This window comes from Triturus cristatus, chromosome 1_2 (assembly GCF_964204655.1).
Source record: "Triturus cristatus chromosome 1_2, aTriCri1.1, whole genome shotgun sequence".
Classification (NCBI taxonomy): domain Eukaryota; kingdom Metazoa; phylum Chordata; class Amphibia; order Caudata; family Salamandridae; genus Triturus; species Triturus cristatus.
In genome coordinates this window covers 461,920,439-461,944,297 of record NC_140580.1, presented here as the reverse complement: position 1 = coordinate 461,944,297, position 23,859 = coordinate 461,920,439, and the positions used below count along the sequence as shown (strand labels likewise).

General features: G+C 43.6%; 1 protein-coding gene across 1 annotated transcript in view; it reads left to right on the top strand.

Annotated features, from left to right (window-relative positions):
* The window catches only part of ADGRA1 (adhesion G protein-coupled receptor A1), a 781,952-nt gene that overhangs the window by 307,275 nt on the left and 450,818 nt on the right, over positions 1-23,859 (top strand). Inside the window, exon 4 of the mRNA XM_085606189.1 lies at positions 8,556-8,679. Coding sequence (XP_085462315.1) covers positions 8,556-8,679 — 124 coding nt within the window. The remainder of the gene's footprint in view (positions 1-8,555; positions 8,680-23,859) is intronic.

Here is a 23,859-nt window from a genome sequence, read left to right as displayed (position 1 = left end):
AGGCCACAATTTGTAGCCCCAGTGAAGATGTTTGCGACTACCGATGCTGTGGGTGGTAACCTCTTATTCATGGAACAACAAATATAACTCATTGCAGAAAGATCAAGTTCCACGACAAACAAAATCTTCTTGGTGGCTTCAACTCACTCTGGATGACTTTAATGAGATCAAAATTGTCTTTCTTTCAAAAATCACGAACTTTTTTTGTAATAAGAGCTACATATATGCAATAAAAAGTATCTGATGTTACTAATATTATTAATGTTGTAACTGTGATTACAACACACAAGATTACAATATTTGGCCACCATATGCAACATTACTAGCAGTGATCACTTCAGTCCATAAGGCACAGTTGCCAGCAACAATATAAAATATTATTTGTCAATCTGGAATGTATCAGTGTGGGTAATACATTACAGCCATAGCTGTGATACTCTTGGCACCGAGGTACTGATATTAGTAATAAGTCTAGCCAACACTGCATGATTTATCACTCAAAAATCAGCTTTAAATATCCATTAAATATACATATATTTCGGAAATTTTACCATTTCCAGCGGATTTTAAGTTTTGCAAATCCACACATTTTTGTTGTAAATGAGTAAGTAAGTAAGTTTATTTATTTAGACAGCTGTCCATAAAACATTCTTAAACAGAAACGACAATTAAAATCATAAAACAACCCATCCCAATTACCCAACACCGCCTACACACTACATTTCATCAATAAAACTATGTTTAACAGATCGTGAAATCCGAGCAGTTCTAACAGCCACATCTAGATAATGCATTTCTGTCAACAGCTCCACAGCTTTCCTCCTATAGACAGCAGGGGCAGAGACCACTGTTATCCTGGACCAGTACAGGACGGATGAATAAAATGGATTACAACCCACCCTGACCCTCAATATTTCATATCTCAGCCCTGGGTCTGGTAGCTGCGATAAATAAGGAAAAACAGTGTCCTGGCCCAGTGTAGGGATTGAGAAACTGATGGATGGTTTCTTGCACCGATAAGATAGGTTATTCAATTCGGACACCGAAGCAACCGATTCTTTCAATGCCCACTTGCCTGGGAAGGGGGACCAGGATGTAATTGTACCACTATCTGAATGGAGGTTCCTAAGGGTAATTATTCTATTTCGTACAGCCTTTGCCCAAGTTCTTTCGCTACTTTGAATCTCTTCCCAACACAATTTGGAGACTTAACACCTCATCATTCTCCACAAATGTCTTTGAAATATCTTAGGGCCCGAGTATAGGCCACCAGGCGTCAAGAGCCCATATTGCACTCTCTCCTTATGGCCTGAACCATAGTACCCTGCAGGAGGAATAGGAGCCTTCTAAGCACTACCCCTTCTAATCTGTCCCATTCATATGTCGGGTCAAGGTAGAAAACCTCTTTTCCATTGAAACCCAGTGAAGGTATCTTCCCCTCATAAACCCTTAATAGTGGAAGATGAGAAAGTCCCCCAAATCTGCTATTAAAACTTGATAAACAGCTGGCTTGCAATATGGCCTGCTGCTTTATGGCAACCCAATGCATACCCCAGTTCAAATTCCACTTGAAATTTAAGCCCAAATATTTATATTGAACAACTTGCTCCACCTCCTGTAAATCTAAGTGCAAATTACATGTATTTACTCTTTTCCCAAAAACCAAAATCTTGGTCTTTTCCAAATTAAAGTGAAGTTGGATTTTCCTACTATAATTTTGTAGAGCATTTAATCTCCTCTGTAGGCCAATGGGGGTATAATCCAATGACACCAAATCAAGACAGGCAATACGCTGTTACCCGATTTTGTGGGAAAAGGAGTTAGATTGGGAAATAAAAGTGGTGAGATCGGTTAAAAAAAAGACTATAAAGCAGGGGTGCAAATAACGCACCCCTGCCAATCACCATTTTAAATGGGGATTCTTTGAGATAAGCAGTCCGACTTATCTACCTCTACCTGTGCCCAGTTACCGGAGTGCAGAGATTGAAGTACATTAAGAAGGTTTAACGGGAGCTCCTAGGGCGTCAGTTTCCCACATTGGATATCCCTATCCACAGAATCAAAGACTGTCCTGAAGTCTTCAAAACAGAAGCACAGCCTTTGATTTTCCTCCTGGGACTTCTGGATAATGGCCCAAAATGGAAAGCAATGATCTCTGGTGGAATGACCCTCCCAAAAGCTCCCTTGCTATATTGGATTATCTTAGTTACGCTGTCCCAGACTTCAAGCTTCAATAAGATAATCTTTGAAAAGATCTTTAGTGAAATATCGAGAAGGCTAATCAACCTATGATGTTTGGGATGTGTACCACGCCCTTTTGTAGTGCAGCCGGGGCATGTAAGTTAAATGTCGCAAGTGAACTGCAGCACCCATTGTTCCACCCACTACAGTGACAGTGTAAAGATGACTGCAGACCTACCATCCTTAGCCTGGCTACTCCGTTTTATACTGTAAATTCTACCTTTCAAAATACCTTCCTTTTAAATATTGATAAGTCACTCCTAAGTAGGCCTTACTCCCCACAAAGCAGGGTGCATGGTATTTAAAAATAGGACTTGTACATTTTTAAAGATAAATATGTCTTCATGGTGAAAAGGTACCAACACTATTTTCACTGTCGGTATGGCTGGCTGTGCCTTATGAATGCTTTGGGGTACAGCAATACATTTAATAAAGTTATCTATGGCTAGGAAACACCCACACATTTCATTCTTTGACTTTTTAAAATATTTAGTACAATCCCAATTGTAATAAATATTCGAAAAAGGTACATTTAGAAAATTACATTTTCCCTGCCTAAAGCCCCAGGAGGCCCATTTTTCGTGAGCTTCATCTGTCAAGTTGAAGTTGATCAGTTCCCTTTATGGGATGTGAACTTGCTCCCAGAGCAGAGGCAAAAGGTCTTGGGTGTGTGGAGGTGTTGCTTTTCCCTTGACAAGATAGCCAGTGGGCTGGGCCCAGGAGCTTATCTATCTTCAAAGTATCCTGCCCTGTCACAGGCAGCTGTAACTAACATCTTGGCCTGTCCCTTCCCTTTGTCCCTAAGTCAGCCAGGTTCCAATTCAGGTGAGAAAGGAGCTGCATCCAGAACTGGTCTAGAGTGATCACAGAGAAGGGTGTGCTCATTTCATTGGCCAAACCACTGGGGTGGGCACAAGATATTTGCACAAGGGTTTGTCCTCATCGTATTAGGTAGAGAGGGGTAGTGTGGGATTGTTTTCAGTAGAGCACACAGGAAATGCTGCAAAAGTGGGTAGTGTTACCCCTGGGAACTTTTGCCTCATTCGTTAGGAAGTATCAGACCCCCGACAGGTAACCACTAACCTTCAAAGCCGGATACAGCAGGAGCGATGGATGATGCTGCGTAACCCAATCCCCGATATGGCGCGACCTGTGATATGTAGTTTCACTCAACAGACAACACCATGATAGGGTAAAGGGAAAAAAGGGACAAAAGAAACAATAAAGATGTGGCTGCAAAATTACTCGATGGGAAAGAAACTTGGAGTTGTCGGCTTCACTTCTATTCTTGCCACTCCTGCTGTCTAGCCCCCTGTTCCCTGTAGGAAAACACAAGCACAACACATGTGTAACAGCCACCGTATGTAGATTGAGTGAGGCACAATAAGACTATGTGTTTGCACTTACGTTAAAACTTGCTGCACTCATGCTACTTTACAGAATGCAAATCCAAAACATAAAACATAAAAATAAATAAGTTCTTCTGCTATCTGTAACACAGCTTCCCAGGAATCAAATATAGAGAAGTGTAATTACCTGGGCAGGTTCTCTTCAGAACTGAAGTGTGCCTCAACTACTGCTGAGTAATTCCAAGGAATTGCAAAATCCCCCAACCCTTTTATGGCTTATAACTATGCTGCTGTCTGAGAATGAGTCCAAGTGAACTGAAGACAAATTGTGAACTCCAAGCCTCTCAATGGCTCCTAGGTTGTGCTTCAGTGCTTCCCACTGGATCTCTGAAATGCCCCCTGAAACGAGCCGAGATCTGTTTCAAGAGACACGCTCCAGCGTGTGATGAAAGTAAATAGTGAAAGCACGACAACACGCTCCAGCGCATTGTGCTAAGAATAAAGGTAGCCAAGCAAAGGCACAGAGACGCGCTCCAGTGCTTTATGGAAATAAATAGTGTAAGCACGACGATGCACTCCAGCGCGTTGTGCTAAAATGAAAGGTAGTCCAGTAAATGCTCAAGGAAGCGCGCCAGTACGTAAGGAATACAAACAATGAAGGCACACAGACGCGCTCCAGCGCGTTTCACACTGGAAACAGGATGAGCCTAGCAACGGCTCCACAGGGAAATGCAGGACAATTAGAAGACAGAAAACTCCTTCATGAGGCTGTGCGAAGACATGACGTCTTTGACCCAATGGTCCAAACAAAGTACTTGATTGACAAGCACTGGGCATCAGGAAGGCAGAGCTTATATAGGACTCCAAGTGCAGAGGTCATAGTTCCCAGGTGCTGAGCTCAGGTTTGCTTAGTAACTTTAGTGGTTCACAGTGACAAGGGTTGTGATTAATACTTGAGGTGGGTATTCATACCCCCCTCAACTATACCCCAATTTCTTACAGTGGTCTACTGTGTCCTAACTCAACCTCAAACCCCGTCTTATGACCTAAACATTCATTGCTCATCCACAGCTTGCAAGAGAATCAACAAGACTAAGCAAAGCAACTTTCCACTGCAGACCAAATACCCAGTGTTCTGGTTCTTGGTGAACACATGAAATTTTAGATTGAGGTAACTAAGTTTTCCCTACATCTGCAGCATTTTAGGAAATCTATACCCAGCAATAAATACTTTCTCTTTTTAATGTATTTGGTAGAGATCCATCTCAATTTAAAGAGTAAACAAAAAAGGCGGGTGGAAAATTATTTGACCTGGGTGGAATTTCAATTACTCTAAAGTAATCAGAGTAATTTCGATGAGTCTGCAATACTCTTTGATGCACAACCACCGATAGTAACTTGATTATGCCTGCTCGCTTAGTTAAGAGTAATTTGAGGAAAGAAAATCCAACTGTGAGAGCACATTTAGCGAGTAAGCACGGCTGCTAGCACTGCTGTTGATGTTCTGTTGCATTTAGCTCTATTATCTTAGCACAAAATGCATCCATGCATTAATTTTGGACAGAAGGGTGTATTTTGCACTAAGAAACAAGCGCTAAGTGCTGGGAGTAAGTTGGGGTAAATCTCACCCTAAGTGCACATTTAGTGAGCGTGAGAGTCTGCTCATGCTCTCTATTCATGTTATGTATCATTTAACTCTATCTCCTCGTCGTGCTTCAACATCCTGCGCATGCTACGAAAGATCTTCCGGTGGATCCCCACCGAGACCAGGAAGACGGTCACCCAGGCCCTCGTCACCAGCCGTCTGGACTACGGCAACTCCCTCTACGCCGGAACCACCGCCAAACTCCAGAAAAGACTTCAGCGGATCCAGAACGCCTCAGCACGACTTATCCTGGACATCCCCCGTCGCAGCCACATCTCCGGACACCTGAGAGACCTGCACTGGCTCCCGGTCACCAAGAGAATCACCTTCCGCCTCCTCACCCACGCACACAAAGCCCTACACAACCAAGGCCCAGGATACCTCAACAGCCGCCTCAACTTCTACGCTCCCAAACGCCAGCTTCGATCGACCGGCCACGCCCTCGCCACCATCCCCCGCATCCGAAGAGCCACCACAGGGGGACGGTCCTTCTCCTTCCTCGCCACCAGGACGTGGAACTCCCTCCCGACCCACCTCCGCCTGACCCAGGACCACCTCGCCTTCAGGAAGCAACTCAAGACCTGGCTGTTCGAGCAGTAGCGGCCCCCCCTCCCCTAGCGCCTTGAGACCCTCTGGGTGAGTAGTGCGCTATATAAATGATTGATTGATAAGTGCAAAATACATCCTCACATTTATTTTGGGTGCAAGGGGGCATTCTTGCTATAAGAAAATTTTGTTCAATGCGGAATTGCTCTTGCAGCATTCTATGTAATCGTTCAGACTTTTGGGGTAGTTCTAGAGCATGGGTACTCACAAACATTTTCCCAGGGGTCTGTGGTGTGATAGAGGGCCACACTGATGCCAGTAGGGTGGCGGTTGGGCGCTATGGGGTTTGTAAGACTGGTGCAGAGGAAGAGAAGCATGTACATGTCATAGCTGAATTGCACAATCAAAGCTAGAAAGCCTTCCTACTAAGCCAACACTGAAAGTCCCAGTGATGGAAACTGGAGAGAAAACTAGTCCTAAACACTGGGAGAACACTGACCCATTTGTATTAAACTAAATAATGTCTGTGTTGGGGTGCTGTATAATAAATATTATTTAGTACAAGAATTAATGGTACCTAAAGAGATTGAATTCCCACTGTGATGCCACCAGACCTTTCCCCAACCTTTCACTCCATGAACTAACGATTAAGTGTATGAACTATGGCAGCTGATAACCCTTTCCACTGTGTCCAGGTAATCTTTAGGAAACATCTGGAAACAAATTTGTAAACAAACATTCAAGAGCTTTCATGTTAATGTTGGCTTGACTCTTGCATCCACTGCATATGAAGCCACATCCCTGCTTCCGATAAGGGATTGTGTTATTCCTCCCTCTTCCCCAAAAATACACATTTGAGTGAACCTATTTACATCACATACCTCACTGAATCATACTCATATCCTAGTTTTGCCATGTATTATCTACCTCATCCTGTTTGAATTTTTAAAATCTTTTTTATGTGTGAAACCAAGTCCCCTGAAGCAGTCACACGGTGACATGTTTGATACTTAAGCAATACTGACTATTGTCCTTACCAGTGTTGCCCATCACTCTGTACATGTCCTTGGAAATCATCAATTCACGAAAATACCAGGGACGGCAGAAGTGACATTAAGAATGTATTGCCCTGACAATGTTGACCCTTAGTCCCACTTAATCCCTCTCAATAGCCTCTTATTTCCTGCAAAGGTGTTAGTGGGAAGTGAATTGAAACTATAGAAAATGATCCCTTTCCTTTAGCTGCCTTTATGGCCCGAGCAGGAACATGGTTAACAAGGCCCAAGTCAGGTAGTAGCTTCTACCGTTGTGTACTTCTTTATAACTGTGGGATCTGTTTCATTTCACATAAAGCCTTCACATCAATCAATCCATCCATGCAATATAGTTTATAGAAACTGTTTTACAGGCAGAAGGTGTAATATTGTGCGCATTAAATCTTTCAGAAGGAAAATATCAGGAGGCATGCGTTTGTGAATCTGAAGCATACATTTTTATTTCCTCCCTCGTTTTACCGATTAGCAATTACACCCACTGCTGGGACTATCATAGAAAGAGATATATTTGCATTAAGTAGTCAAACATTTTAGATGACTAATTTTTAGAAATCATAATCCCAAAATTTTTTTTCTGATTTGTTTAACGTTTTATTTCCAACATAGTGTCAGGAGAACAATGCCCAAGCTAGAATTTCAGGGGAAACACAAGGAGATCCATCCAGAGAGGGAGTAATAATTATGTAAATGAGTACTCCAATAGTACTGCTTCATGCACTGGTAAATTCATTTTCAAATTTCCTGCAAAACATAAAATGGGAATTTTAAGATCATAGGGTCATACTGTTAGTACACTAGTACACATGAAGGACTGTTCTATCTTTGCACTTTTACTGAGAGGGGGTTGAATATTCCTGAGCCTATTCAAAAAGGCATTTCTCAAGTAATAGTAGTACTTGAATTACTTCTACAGGAGTAGTACTTCACATACTCACAAATGCCTTTTGTGACACAACCCTGTATATGCAAATACATCTAGATTACAATAGCTGCTCTTAGATGCAGATCTCATATGGATCTGGTGAACAGGAGGCATCAATCCTGTGCTCTTCCACGTAGACTGGACACCACTGAAATGAACTGCATCACAGCTTTAATGTTTTCTTTTTTTTTTGTGAAATGGCAAAAAAGAAAACGACATTTCAGAAACGGTAGTCTGACTGTGCGTCACGACCTCAGCTGGTGTCTGTAGACAGGACACTGCCTGCGCACAAGTCTTTTGTTATTAGAATCTTTCATAAGCAGTCTTTGTAACACTGCCCCCCCACCCCACCCGCCTCGTGAGATGTCCTCTGATATTCACTGAAAGATCACAAGCTGAACGCCAATAATGCTTTGCTTGAGCTAAGGCCGTTTTTGCGATACGACCTACTTTTTGCATTTAAAGTCATTTGACATTTATCATTCTCCACTTCAGGCAGTCGCACACACAGGCTGTTTAAAGTTGATACAAATGTAAATTCTTGTGTTTTGATACAGTAATAGCTGATAGATTGAAAGATCAGATTAAGTCAATGCAATTAATTCCACTCCTAATCTTCAATTAATGCTCTCCATTTGCAAAGATTAGTCGATTTGCCAGGATCTTGTTTTGTTGGGTTATACAGCCACGGGAAGCGAAAAGGGCGGAAGTGGGAAGTTTCCTCCTGAGAGTTGGAGAATTTCTTTTGACGGTTCAGATGAGAGCCTTGATGCAATTAATTATTTTATTTTTTACAGCACAATTCGGATCAGTAGAAAAGGATGGCACATGCTGCTGAACTTCTCATTCCATAGTGCGCTGTGTTTTGCGGTGTTTGCTGGTGGAATCAATCGCATACGGTATCCAGTTGTATGTCAAAGTGTAAGTCCGGCATCATTGCTTTTGTTTTTCTATGTGGCACGTTGATGGTTGTGTTTGTTGTGGGAACACTGAAGGGGAAGAAGCATTCTCTGATCAAATATTAGCTCTTCGCTTTGTTTTTGAATTAGTGCATTGATACAATGAGGCGGTGCTTGAAATGGGAAAATAGAAGTGCATGTACTATGTATCAGAGTACCTGCTTGTTTCTGAGAAGTGCCGGTACTCTCCAATTAAAAGTATTACGTCTCTCTTGAGAAGTGCCGGTACTCTCCCTCTCAAATTAAAAAAGTGCTGGTACTCAGTACCGGATGTTACCGGCCCATTTAAAGCACTGTAATGAGGGAAATTTAAATTCTGCCAAATTGCTGTTGAGTTTTTGTGCAAGAAATTAAAGAGGCGAGAAATGTATGTGCTATGAAAAATATGTACTTGTTTTGATTACAGTGTAGTATTGACTATTATAAAAACATTTTTCCTGCATTTGAATTTTCAGGCAGCATGCTTTAATGCATATATTTGGATCTATCTATATCTGTTGTGCAGAACTGTAAATGATTAGATATGCAACACGGGGGAGTGGAAGTTCCATAGGTCTCCCAGACACACCGCTGTAGGATGGTCCCTCACTGCCCTCATTAAAAAGCAGGTCGCCTTGCTGTTTTCACAGTGAAAGGCAAACAGGTGGCTTCAAACAGCGTTCTGCCTTTTAGTGATGCGCTGCCCCAGGGCAGGTGTGAGTCCCCAACTGTGCTCAGGGCAGCAACTTAATTGTAGTAGGGCACAATGTCCCAGTCTGTGCCTGATGCACACGTTTAAAGGTGTGTCGTGGCTAGAACAGGGACCGTACACACAATCTGTAATGCGCCCCAAGCACAACTTCATTGGTGTTTATATGGACACAATTACAAGACAACAATGATGCACTTAAACTGTTTTACATTGTTACAAACTAATGCACATAAAAACTCTCTTACTGCAAGTGTCATTCGGTAGCCACCGCCATAGAACATTTAAGAAGATACAATATGTTTGCCAAGAGCTGATCTGGGAGCTTTTATTTGCAGTATGTTTAAGCAAATGCCAAGGCAAAACTGCCTTACTTAGTGGATGAGATTGTCTCCAGCAAGTATTGAAACTTGACAATTTGCATAATGACAAAATAAGCGGTAATTTGTAGGAACAATTTTTTGTACTCTTGTGATACTTGTACCTGTTGCATGACAGTCAGTGCTTAGTTTGAGCTGGTGGTTTCTGGCACTCAACACTGGCACTTAATTGTCAGCACCGGGACTTGTGACAGTCTGCCACAAGATGGTGCTATCTGGTTAATTTAGTGATGACCACAACAGCAGTTCATTATTAATTCAATATAAATTAAAATGACTATTTCCTGCCACCCAAGCCATCCTTATAGCTGTGGGGGCTGAAACAGTCTGAATTTTCACACCTGTAGGAATATGATGGTTAGCAGTCCTGAGGTACCTGTCATTGGCAGCATGACAGGGGTAATGTGTGATGCAAGCTGCAGTGTCCTCCTGTGGAGAGCCCTGGCACTTTTTCTTTGGTGCAAATTAAGCACTGGTTATATCTTAAAATGTGTTATTGTTCGGCTGACCCCCTTGAATGTCACCTCGAGGTGCTGCAGAGCCTAGAAGCCTGTCAGCAGTGCTGCTGGGAAACTCAGTGTCGAGAGGTCCTAGCGTTGCAGGTTCCAATGCTGGGCTGCAGGTTTGTCTGACAGGCCAGGTTAAACCTGCATCACATTAACTCATGCCACCAGTTTCCTTGTCAGTGTGCATTATAAATAGCTCCTGTAACCCTTGCTTACAACCCCTGGATAGCTCAGCAGAATTTGGGCCACACAAAAACTCCTTCTTCCTCCCATGCTCGCCCCTCAGAGTGATGTGATCTATCAATAGCATGTCGGAAATCTTTTGTAGGACAAAAATGAAGAACGGGCAGTCACTACACTGGACTCTGGCTGTGCAGTAACTATCGATTGCCTGAAATGAAACCGTGCCCGTTTTGAATTTAACATGGTTGGCACTTGTCCTGTTCTCTCCATCACAGGTTTTAGGCTGTTTTTCTGCTCTTTTTGTGGCCCGGCAATGGGAATTTGAGATATTATCTTTTTTAAAGAGGTTGCACCTTGCATAGGCGGTTTGCACCAGCCTAAACCACACCAGACGATTTGTCAGCACTGTTGCTCTTGTTAGATACATTTCCGTGTGAGCTGAACTGCTGTTGTTCATGGTGGAATGACCTATGTGTGAGGGAAACATGTAACAATAATTGTGCCTGGGAACGTGGGGCCGTGCCAGGCCATTGAAAGGAGTGCCTGCGTACTTCACGATGAGGCTTGCGATTTAAGACCGTGCATGAACATCTGTTCATCATTGGTGGCCATTACTAGGCACTTTCAGCGATGTCTGGGTATTTGTCATTATGCCTAGGCATTTGGGATTGTTTGTGTGGCTTTCAGGCTCATCATGGAAATGTTGGTCATCGTCTGGGTATTGGTGATGGGACTGGGCTTCTTGCCCACCTTATGTGCTCATGACAGAGTCCCTGCCTTATTGTGTCAACACTCTAATTAATATATGTATGATTTTGCAACATTTTTTATTCTTTTCTTCATCTTTTACGTATGTTTTAATCTTGCACAATTCTAGGTTGTTTGACCTCAGTAGCAGTATTTCCTTTAATGCTAAAAGGGTCAAAGGTCAAGTTAATTTCCTCTCACGTCATTTGGTGAGAGGTCAAACGTCACATGTTGTCCCTGCCGCTACCACTGGTATTTTGGTGAACCAACACTGATGGTCAAATGTAGGTACCATCAAGAATGAAGTCTTACTGAAAACTATTTGCGTAGCTTTGCCTAGATAGACATGAAAAGGAGCCCCCCACCTTCAAAGGGTCATGGTCCTACATGCCTCGTGTACAGAATGAGGAGACTCTGGCTGAATTTCTTACAACTCACTACGTACCATTGACAACAATACATCTCTCACCGCACATGCTGCATTGAGAGTTGAAATCAAATAAGAGTTGTGAAGTGCATGCGTGCATCCAATACTTCACCTAACCATACCAAGCATTGGCAGAGTCAATAGGTTTGGCCTTCACATAGCTGCAGTACATCAAGTCATTACTAGATGTCCCATTCAAGTCAGAAGCAACAGCCTAAAGTCTTTAACAGGGCTGCAGACCTCTAAGGCTTTACTACATGTCCTTCTTGAGACAAGCAGCAACTATGTAGCACCTATATCATAAAGCTGCAGTACCTCAAGTGGTTACTAGGTGCCACTGTCGAGTCAGATACAACTGCTTAAAGTCTTCACCAAGCTGCAGTACTTAAAGCAGTTGCCAGCTGCCCCTCTCCAGTTAGATGCAAGTGCTTCATATGGACATCACAAAGCTGAGGGGTCGTGGCTGAAACATACACATTTGCATTGTTGCTTGAATGGTCTGTGCTTGTTTTCTATCAGATAAATATGCCATTCAAAAAGCTTGTTAAAAATGAGTCAATATTGCAACTTTGAATAAATGTTCTAAATGCTGTTGTGCAATTGTGATTACATCATAGTATGCATGCCTAGTACAGTCACTGGTAAATTCAAGTGACATCATCCTTATTCATAAGTGTATTTTCAGCGGCACTATACTTATCTGTCCATATTTGCAGTTACCTATATTGAAGCCCATGCCATAGGCTGTGTGCTGTGCTAAGAAGAAGCAAATGCTGTGTGCTGAGGTAGGAAGAAGCAAAATGCTGATGTTAGTTGACCAAAGCAATAGAGAAATATACTTGATGAAAGGTTCATTTACATATATCTGTATTTTACTATGGATTTTTCTTGAGGCTAGCTAGACATTCAAAAACCTGTAATACCTCAAGTTGTTACTAGAGATCCCCTTCAAGTAAGATGCAAAATCCTCACAATGCTGTCACAGAGCTGTACTGCTGTCTTGAGTCAGATTCAACTGAAGTCTCCACAAACCTGCATTACCTCAAGTTGTTACTAGAGGTCTCTCTCAAGTCAGATGGCACAGCCTTGAAATACTTTCATGAAGGTGGGGTACCTCAGGTCGTTTCTAGGAATTCCCTTCGATCCAGATACAAGTGCTTGAAATGACCATCACAAGGCTGAGGGGTTGTGCTTGCACATATTAATTTCCATATACTCTTTTGCTATTTTAATGAATTGTGCTTGTTTTCCATCAGGTAAATAAATACGCCAATGTAGTTTATGAGAATGAGTTAATATTGCAGAATTCAATACAATTCTTGATTTTTGAAGTGAAGACACCCTACTATACATAGGCAATAGCAGTCTCTGGGAAGTACAAGTGCCTTAAAATTGTTAATAGTGGGGAACTACTTTTTAGGTGTACGTATATATATATATGTATATATATATATATATATATATATGTGCGCTCACTCCCAGTTACTTTCAGGAACTTGGAAAAGCACTCAACGGGACACTCCTGCAATTATTTAGTCATTTATTGCATTTGCGAGCATCATTGTGTTAAGATTCGCATCCTGGAGCATATGCGAGCGATAGCTAAGAATGATGTCACCTACTCTGTCGCGAGACATTACTCTGAAAAACATAATAGCAATAGGGAGCTATTACACTATTATGGTTTGGACCAAGTCCCCATAAGTGTCAGGGGAGGGGATAGAATCAAACAACTGCGCAGGCTTGAGTCACGTTACATTATAGATCTGGGACCAAAAAATCCCGTTGGCATGAATGTGGGCGAGGAATTATCGGTTCATCTTGGTGACTAAATAACTATAGAAATATTAATAGGTTAGAAGTATATGGCCTAACTATAGAGATCAGGTATACAAGATTTTGTGAGATGTTACATTTATTTAAGTGGTACTGTTTCTGTGTGATGACTGCTAACGTATCTTTTTTGTATTTGTAGAATGATTGTGATAGAGGCTTTTGTATAGGGGTCATATATTTGCTTGTAGGCACAGTGATAACAATGAGGTTCAGGCCGATACACGGCGTTATGTCAGTAACTTTTTTCCTCATATTTGGCAATTGATTTACAGTTGCTAGCTGCTCCTCTGCAATGGAGGAATATCTCCTCTTTTTGTTTCACGACCGATCTTGCAATGACGGTAGCCGATACACGGCTTAATTATGGTCAAATTTGTGGGACTTCATGTGCCGATACACGGCGTAATAACTGTAGAGTAAATGTACATATTGATGCAAGCAATTGTCTTTTAAAAATGAAGACTAACTTTGGGGACCTATTTATGGTATAATGTTTATCAATTTGTAATTTGTATTTTTACATTGTAACAATTGTCTCTCCCAATGTGGCGGCTGATTTCCAAAGGCGATTGCCTCATTTTGTTGTCCCATTTTGATGTCCATGTGAAAGAATACCATGTGACTCTTGGTTTGCCTCTTTAAATATGCCGTTTTCTGGCGCGAATTTTGTAAAACATTTGACTAAGGCATCGCCGAAACGCGTCATGTTTTCTCATGCTCGCAAATGCAATAAATGACTAAATAATTGCAGGAGTGTCCCGTTGAGTGCTTTTCCAAGTTCCTGAAAGTAACTGGGAGTGAGCGCGCATTTTAAAACGCGAATGCATCTTCGCGTTTCAAAGCACCCGTCTACTGAGTGCGCTGGTTTGAAGGTGCAGACGGAGCAATGATATATATATATATATACATGTATATATATATATTCACTGAAAAAACCATAGGTTTCACACACGTTATAGTTAGGAATTAGCATTTAAAAAACCTTGCAAATTCACTGAAAAAACCATAGGTTTCACACATGTTATAGTTAGCGGAAATTTTACTGATAAAAAACCAGTGAAATTCCCCCGTTATAGTTAGTGCAGGCAACTATAACTCACGCGACCGCAATCCTCTGCTGATGCTAATACTGTATTTAGACACTTATTTGCCCATGTCTTCTTCCATACATTTTTAGCTATACATATATTACAAATATTTTTTTTTCATAAAGACACATATGTCATCAGCAGAAGATTGCGGTCGCGTGAGTTATAGTTGCCTGCACTAACTATAACGGGGGAATTTCACTGGTTTTTTATCAGTAAAATTTCCGCTAACTATAACATGTGTGAAACCTATGGTTTTTTCAGTGAATTTGCAAGGTTTTTTAAATGCTAATTCCTAACTATAACGTGTGTGAAACCTATGGTTTTTTCAGTGAATTTGTACGGTTTTTTAAATGCTAAGTTACTTTACGCCATTCGTGGCGTGCGCGCCCACTTAACGCAGTTCGTTCTGTGCGCGCACGGTGCGCTTCGCGCACCGTGCGCGCACAGTAAGCACGCGGTGCGCTTCGCACACCGCGCGCCCACTTTACGCAGTTAGTGCCGTGCACGCACGGTGGGCACGCGGTGCGCTACGCGCACCGCGTGCCCACGTTACGCTAGATGGGCCATGTACGCACGATGCGCTTCGCGCACCGTGCGCACATGGAGGACATATGATGCACTTCGTTTTGAAAGGTAATATTTTAATTTTTCGTAATTTTTATAAGCCATGCACAAATGGTGCCCTTCGGGCACCATTTGCACACGGGGTGGAGAGAGTGTGGATAATTTTTTCTTTTATTATTTTTGTTTAAAATATTGTGGTTTTTCACACCTCTAATAAGCCCTGCACATTTAGTGTCCTGCGGCCACCAAAAGCACAGGGGGTGGGGAGAGTGTGGATAGTGTTTTTTTTATTACATTTTTTACCGTACGCGTACGGTAAGCGTAATCGGCGAAATTAGCGAAAAAATAAAAATTCGATTTTTGGCCTTGGGGGGTCTTGGGGGACTCCCTCAACATGGCTATGTGTGTGGGAGCTGTCTAAACAGCCCCTTTACATGTTTATTGGTTTTATTTAACAACCTAACTCTCAGTGCGAGAGAGAAAATGGCGGCCGCCGCTTCCTGGTTTCGGCCGATTCGAATGTTTACTAAGATCTAAGAGCCAATCAGAATCGCGCTCGCGCACGCCACCGTACGCGTACGGTAAGCTTACGGTAAGCGTACCGTAAGCTGGCTCAGATATATATATTGATTTAAAGGCTATTTTCTCAAAATCTACTGAACAGATTTACACCAAACCTACAAAAGGCACTTCCTTGACCTGAGGACTACCTCTCTGCCAAATTTCTAGTAATTCTGTTCAGCCGTTCGGGCTGTAGCCCTGTCTAAAGGTCCTATGGAAAAATGCATGGGAAAAACGCGTTTTGGGACCCCCCTTTTATCTCAGCCCCCGCTTGACGAATCCCCCCGAGACTTTCAGGGTAGGAGCGGAGCGTAGCGCCCCACCTATTTTGAGAAATTCGCGAGGATTCGTCGACCGGCGCCAAAGTTATTCCAAATAGAATGTTGCGGTTTTCCTATGGAAAAGGGGTCCTAACTATAACTACCTACTGGCGACCGCCAGTAGGTAATATATGTATGTATATATATATATATATATATATATATATATATATATATATATATATATATATATCCAAGACTATTCCCGCCTCCGCCATAGAAACGGGTCTGACACATGCTCGGGACCTCTCCAGGTAGGCTTTATTCACCACTCAGAAAGGTACAAAGTCACAAAATAAAACACCTGGCAGACGCGTTTCGGCGAATGCCTTCCTCATTGCCAGCATTGTGTTTCACAAAGTTAATTTGAATGGGGCTTTTTCATACTGTATGGTGTCATCCTATTGGTCCTCATACAACCAATCAGAGAGCTTGCTGATGAAGTCTCTATTTTCAGTATGGTAGTCAATTGCGCTGACGATCTTGAAGCCCCTGTTGTCAAGTGACATCTGAAAACTCCCTTTGCAACGAGGTTTGTAGGCAGTTCCGTTCAGCGAACGTAGGTTGAGTAACCGGTTCGCGCATTAAGTAATGCGCTGACGATGTCAGCTGTAAGGCTGCCCACTCTTCATTGCGGGGTCGTTGATGGCGATAATGTTTGCCTGGAGGTGTCCCGTTCAACAACGATTTGCTGCTCTCTCCCCGATACCTCAATCCATGTCTCGGCCAGGGGGGCGCCGCCTTGTGCATTCAGCACTTTCACCAAAGAGTTTGTCGGCGTCGGCGGAGCTCCAGAACGAGAGGCGTGTCAGTAATGCAGCGCCGACCGCTGCCACAATATCCAAGACTATTCCCGCCTCCGCCATAGAAACGGGTCTGACACATGCTCGGGACCTCTCCAGGTAGGCTTTATTCACCACTCAGAAAGGTACAAAGTCACAAAATAAAACACCTGGCAGACGCGTTTCGGCGCCAAAGTTATTCCAAATAGAATGTTGCGGTTTTCCTATGGAAAAGGGGTCCTAACTATAACTACCTACTGGCGACCGCCAGTAGGTAATATATGTATGTATATATATATATATATATATATATATATTACACAAGAAAAATGAAGTCACTCAAAGACAAGGTATCACATTTGTTGAAGTGAGCAGATGCAGTGTTCTAGACTGTGATCAAGCTCCCTGCGTGGAGTGAAACGCGTCATGGAGGACACTGGTCCTATGATTTATTGACATTTAATTCTTTGAGAGAAATAAATACCTGCTTCATCCATTCTTTGCTGATTTTTTTCCGGAGGAAAGAGGCCCGTACCTTCATGTTTCTGCTAAAGTGAAGAGCAGAGAAGGACTGTTTATATATATATATATATATATATATATATATATATTACACAAGAAAAATGAAGTCACTCAAAGACAAGGTATCACATTTGTTGAAGTGAGCAGATGCAGTGTTCTAGACTGTGTGCTGGATTTGGAGAGAGCATACTTTGAGTGATGTGTGCTGCTCAATAGCTAAAGAGGGCTGGCTCCTATATGCATGTAGTTTTCTATGCAACAGCATTGAAGCGTGTCGAAAGACAGTGGCGGGTGGCTCCTTCTAAGGAAACTAGGGAGGCCTACCTAATTGAGAGGCGAACTTATCACGGGCTAATCAGGAAGTCCAAAGCAGCATATTACACTATTAGAATTAGTGACGCTGGTGACTCGATGAAGGAGCTTTTCTTGCTCTACAAAACCCTCTTGAGTGGGAAACCAGCCATTGCTCCAGATGACTGCTCGGTGGAAAGATAGCCAAAATCTACTCGGCATTTTCTAGTCATCCCATTGCTGGGATTGAATTTGCGGAAAGCCCGAGGGAATGGGGGGACATATACTGACCAACTTTGTCACCCCGCCCCCAGAGGACCTACTAAAAATCTGCAGATCCGTCAAGTCGGGTTCCCCGCGGTATCCCACCACGCCGAAATGGCTAGCGGATAGCTTACCGGTACTAGAACCATATATCAGACACTTACTGGATGTGTCTTTTAGCACTAAGACCGTGCCCAAAGACTGGAAACAGGCGGTGGTTCTACCTCTCAGGAAGAAACCTAACATTAGCTTTGAGAAGCTAGAGAACCTCCGGCCGATCTCCCTTCTGGCTAAAGTGGCGGAAAAAACGGTAAACCTGCAACTGATGGATTTCGTGGAAGAGGTTGCCCTACTACACGATACCCAGTTTGGTTTCCGTCCCCGCCACTCAACGGAATCAGCGCTTCTGATGGCTGTGGAGACCCTACGCCAGGGGGTGGATGAGGGTCATAGTATGGCCCTCATCCTATTGGACCTGAGTGCAGCATTCGACACTGTAGCTCATACCACCTTGCTACAGTGTCTGAATAGTGGAGGGATATCTGGAGCTGCACTCGCATGGATCCAGTCCTTCCTGACGGGGAGAAGCTTTCAGGTCCGCCAGGGCGAATGTTATTCCAGGGATATTGGATTGGGCCAGGGCGTACCCCAGGGATCGTCCCTGAGCCCCACCCTATTTAATCTATATGTCTCCCTAGTGGCCCCCATTGCTGAGGGCCATGGTCTGCACATAGTGTCCTACGCCGACGACACGCAGCTGGTTATCTCCCTCTCGCGAGCGCCCGGTCTTGCGGTGGACAGTTTCAGAGTCTGCATGCAAGACCTTGCAGCCTGGATGTCCACCAACTGCCTCAAACTAAATGGCAGCAAGACCGAGGTGCTCGTAGTGGGGGGGAACCCATCTATCTGGTCGTCGGCGTGGTGGCCTCCATGCTTAGGTGAGGTTCCAACACCCTGTCAAGAAGTTCGGAACCTTGGAGTCTGGCTTGATGCTGACCTGTCCTTTGGACCTCAGATAGGACGTGTGGCGGGTGTCTGCTTCAGCGTTCTGAAAAGTCTACGGAAGGTCTTAGATCTCCTTCCTATGTCAGCCCGTAGAACGCTGGTGCACGCCCTCGTGACATCACGCCTGATTATGGCAACTTGCTGTACCTGGGAGCAACCAGCAAGGCAATAAATCGCCTTCAGGTGTTGCAGAATGCGGCAGCCCGCCTCATTCTAAAATTTCCCAAAAGATCGGCCTCCAAAACTGCCCTTCAGACTCTTCACTGGTTGCCAGTGAGGAGTAGGGTCGAGTTTAAGGCCCTCTCTACCTGCCACCGCATCCTTACTGGGAAGGCGCTAACACCGCTCCAGAACCTGATCACCAGGTACGTACCCACGCGCGCCCTTCGCTACTCCCATGGAGGCCTTTTAAAGGTCCCGAGGATAAGGCGGGCTCGCGTGGGAGGTAGATCTTTCCGCTACCTGGTGGCAAAGAGCTGGAATGCCCTACCTTTGGACCTCCATCTGGAGTCATCTGAACCTAGCTTCAGGAGGAAGCTAAAAACATACCTATATACACGGTAACCTGTGCAGACTTTACGTTCTAGTCTGCGGGAGTTCTTCTGTTTTAGCGCGGGGACACGCCATCTGAGCGTAACCAAGCGCTTTATAAAACTCCCTTATTATTATTATTATTATGACTGTTGAAAAACATGAGGCTTGCATGACATCTTAATTAGCCTGTAGGCCATACCTAAAATCTAGTAGAGAGTTTGAATTGTTTTGAGTAATAGCATGTTTTTTTGTTTGAAGGTGACTCCTATCACTATTGTTCAAGGTAATAGGCTTTTCAGAAAAAGGAGATAATGTAAATGTTGTTCATATCCTATGACTATTTTAATAATAACGGTGAAGTTTTTCAAAAGGTTTGTTGTTATACCTTCCAACAGTTTGTATACATTACAAAAAGTATAGTAACCTTAATGCCATATTGTGTGGTTCACTAAAATGTTTAGCAACCTTGTACAGATGATCAGGAAACCTTTCACAGCTATTAGATTTCACTGGGAACATAGTTAATTATGTCTTACAGATTGTACTGTAGAAATCAGATACAGAACCTTCTGCAATGGCACAGTAATTGCTTTGAGAGATTGTATGACGTCAGTACACTAGCAAGCAAAGCTCGAGAGGTCTAATCAATGTCACCTAAACCATGATATGCAATTAGGAATTCTCTCTGCTTTCTCATTGGATAGATGGAATTGGATAGATAAACGAGACGACTGATAAAAAGCGCTTGTGGAAAAATCTTATTCACCCAGTAAACTGTTCTTTAAAACAAAATTGCAATCCATAATAGTTGGACCTGGCCCTTTTTGCAGAGGTATCCCCAAACGTTTTGCCTTCCTCCTGTATGTTTCTGACTTTAATTTTGCCTGTTTTAGGACTCTGGGCACTTTACCACTGCAGACCACTGCTAAAGTGCGAGCGCTCTCTGTCTAAATTGTATTGGTGATTGGCTTATCCATGATTGACATATGTGATTTACTGGTAAGTTCCTAATAAAGTGCACTATGTGTGTCCAAGGACTGTAAATCAAATGATACTAGTGGGCCTGCAGCACTGGTTGTGCCACCCACATGAGAAGCCCCATACACCTGTCTCAGACCTACCACTGCAGTGTCTGTGTGTGCAGTTTTACACTGCCATTTTGACCTGGCAATGGCACCTACTTGCCAGGCCCACACCTTTCCTAGGACATGTACTGGTGTATTTTATATGTCCTAATAGTGAACTACTACTAATTTCATTTTTCACTATAGAAAGTACCATCTGTCCCAGTGGATAACATTGGGATTGCCTTGAAATATCTTTTAAGTGTAATTTCCCATTGGGAGCAGTTAAAGTTTTGGAGTTTGTGATCTCTGAGCTCACAATTTAAAAATACATATTTTGGTGAAGTTTGTTTTTGAATTGCTTGTTTGAGGGGGGGTTCGCACGAGGTTGGATTTAATTTAAAAAAAGTAAAGAAATAAACATACCTTCCAAGGTCCCGCGCCATCTCAGCTCCTGGCCAGGTCTTGTGGAACAGGAGGCAGGAAGCCTCCGTCCCCTTCCCCAAGCCAATCACCAGGCTGCAATGGCAGCGTTGTGAGTGGTGGGGATGGCACCCAGCCAGGCGAGTATGAGTGGCCATTTTATCCATGTAGGCTGCAAGCAGCCTACATGGAGAAAAGGGAGAGTGCACATGACTGGTTTGGTCGGCCCCAGAGGGCCAACCAAACATTCAGGGCCCATAGCATTGGGCTAGCCACTCCTCCCCTGCTCTCCATCAGACCTGCCCACCCTCCCGCTGTCAAGTACAACACACCTGATGAACTAGGGCTTCAACAGAAGCAGATGACTTTTCCTCCAATCCTCCACTCCACTGGGAGAGGAGGTTGAGATCCACCGCCAGCAAAGAGGGGGAAAGGGGAATGGGACAGAAAGAGAGACTCCACTGCTGTGCCTCTTCCTCACTGGAATTCTAGCTACTCTGCTGGGCACCTGAAAACACAAAGGACAACATTAATACATTCCTAACTCGCTGGGAATCTATACAAGTACTCTAGGGGCTTGCCCAAACGTATATCATATACCTTTAATTCCGCAGTGTTTAGCTTCTCTCTTATATTAGTTTTATCAATGGCAAAAGATAAATAAAGTAGATAGTTCTCACTTGACTGTCTCTTCCTTGTCAGTTGGCAGTGATAGGAGTTAGTTGGTAAGCATAATATATATATATATATATTGCTACATACATTAGGTGAGTGTCTGTGAAATGCACTACTGCCTTTGCTTGACTGATACCGCAGTCGTTCAATGAAAGTCTTTTTATCTCAATAAAGATATACAGTTTCTTTTGTTAGGTAGAAAGGCTGCTTGTTAGTACAAGAGTCCAGAACATTAGTACCTTTCTATAATTGTCTCCTCTTAAATTTACGCACGGCTGAACACTCTGCTGCTCCACAAAAGAGTTAGTATTGGCATGCTCCTGTTATATTCACTGGAAGAAAATGAGCACTCAGAACTTCTTTCACTGGATGCACTGCAAGCTGAATTACTGCTATTTACAATAAACTTCTGAAGCCTTGTAGCACATTAAAAAATTTACTCAAATGCTGAAAAGAATTACCCAAATGCAGCGCTTAATAAGGAATGCAGATACTTGGGTTCAGGAACTGCTGAGATGAAGCGCTAACATATGGGTTCAAAAATGAGCGGAAACTTTCTTGAAATCAGAGAGCCTAGCCCGCTACCTAACTCACAAAACAACTGTGCAGACTGAAGAAGCGCTGCTCTTCACAAAATGTATACCGGAACCTGCAGCGAAGCAGCACTGGATTTACGAGCTGTATCAGGCAGAGATACGAATTAGAAAGCCTACTCCTGATGGCAAAAACTAATGCTAAGAACGAGCGAAGGAAATACACTCTGTTCTCCGAAAAATGACCGTTGAAGTGCGCCACACGATTAGCATGCGCGCACGAACACCTGGCTCCCACTCTAGCCTGTAAACACTAGAACACCTCCCAAAAAGCAGAAACTCCCGCTGCAGCTGCCAAATTAGAGGCTCAAAGGAACTTCAAATGTCAACAGCAAAAGAATTGGTGAAGCCGATTCCAGGGGTAAATTGGAAACTTCCTGAGCCTAGCACCAACCTGCCTGCAGGAAAAGGATTTAGATTGGCCAGCCTTGACACCCGCCCCCAACCAAACCCTTCTGCTTTCTCGCAGTGCAAGAAGCAGAAACATAAAATTGTAGTTTTACCATTTTATGTTTCTGCTTCTCGCACTGCGAGAAAGCAGTGTGGCGCCCCTGGAGTGATCCCACCCCTCATCACCCCAACAGGATCTCTCCCCTTTATTGACACATACCAAAGAATCAATGCAACACTTGCTTTGCAGTTGAAAAATAATCACAGCCCGAGCACCGTGTCACTGGCACAATGGCTACATCGCATTTGTTATTCGGCCACCCCCCTGCCTCAGTTCCTCCTATCAGAGCGGGTCTTAGAATTTCCTCTACAGTGCATCCTATGGGAGCACCTCTCCATCGGCGCACTATCGCCTGCACAGATCTCTCGACGCCAACTATTGGCCGTTAACACCCAGCCTCCTCTCTTCGAATCACGTGCGTCTCCTGAGGCTCTCACACGCCCCTGTCCGACATCCTTGCTCCAGGCAGCAGCAGCCGGGGACACCGGGAATCATCCACGCGAAGTCAATTCACGCTAATTGTTCCGCCCTACCCAATTAAGCACCGGGGTGTCACCGTTATATACCCCGCCCGCTCCCTGACATTCTCACATTCGGGAGGACCGGGAGCGGACGCATAGGTTGCAGGACGCGCTGATCACGAGTTACAGTAAGAGTGTGTCTGAAGTGATTGATGGTAGAGTGAGCAAGACAGCATGGGTATGTGAAAAGGTGGAACTACACTGACTCACCTCATGAGTCTGGCTAAACATGACGACATATCCCCTTTTAACATAACGCTTTTTCTGAAGAATTGTTTTGTCATGTTTTCTCTTACAGAGGAAACACAACTGTGGTTTTCTTCTCCGCCTCTTCTCCCATGAGGCAACTTGTCCAAACTATTAGGGTAAGCCTGGTGGCAGCATTGTCTGCCACCACATTTTCGCACTAGTGTCCACAAATAGAGTGCCACTAAGTCACGCACACACTTGTGTCACGCACGACACCCAATGCATGCATTGTTTTGTCCTTTTTTCCTTCCTTCTTTCTTTACAGGTACAAATGACCCAGCGAGTTACATTGTTTCTTAATAAAACTCTATTTCAGGCTTCACTATTGGAAGCAGCCCTTAGACGGTGAAGTGTGACCTATACCACACTCCCGCAGTGGTGACACATTACCAATTGTGGTAAGAACGGAGCCCATTATTCTTCTATCTAGGTCCTGATGAATGCCGCGGACCCTTCGGGGCCACC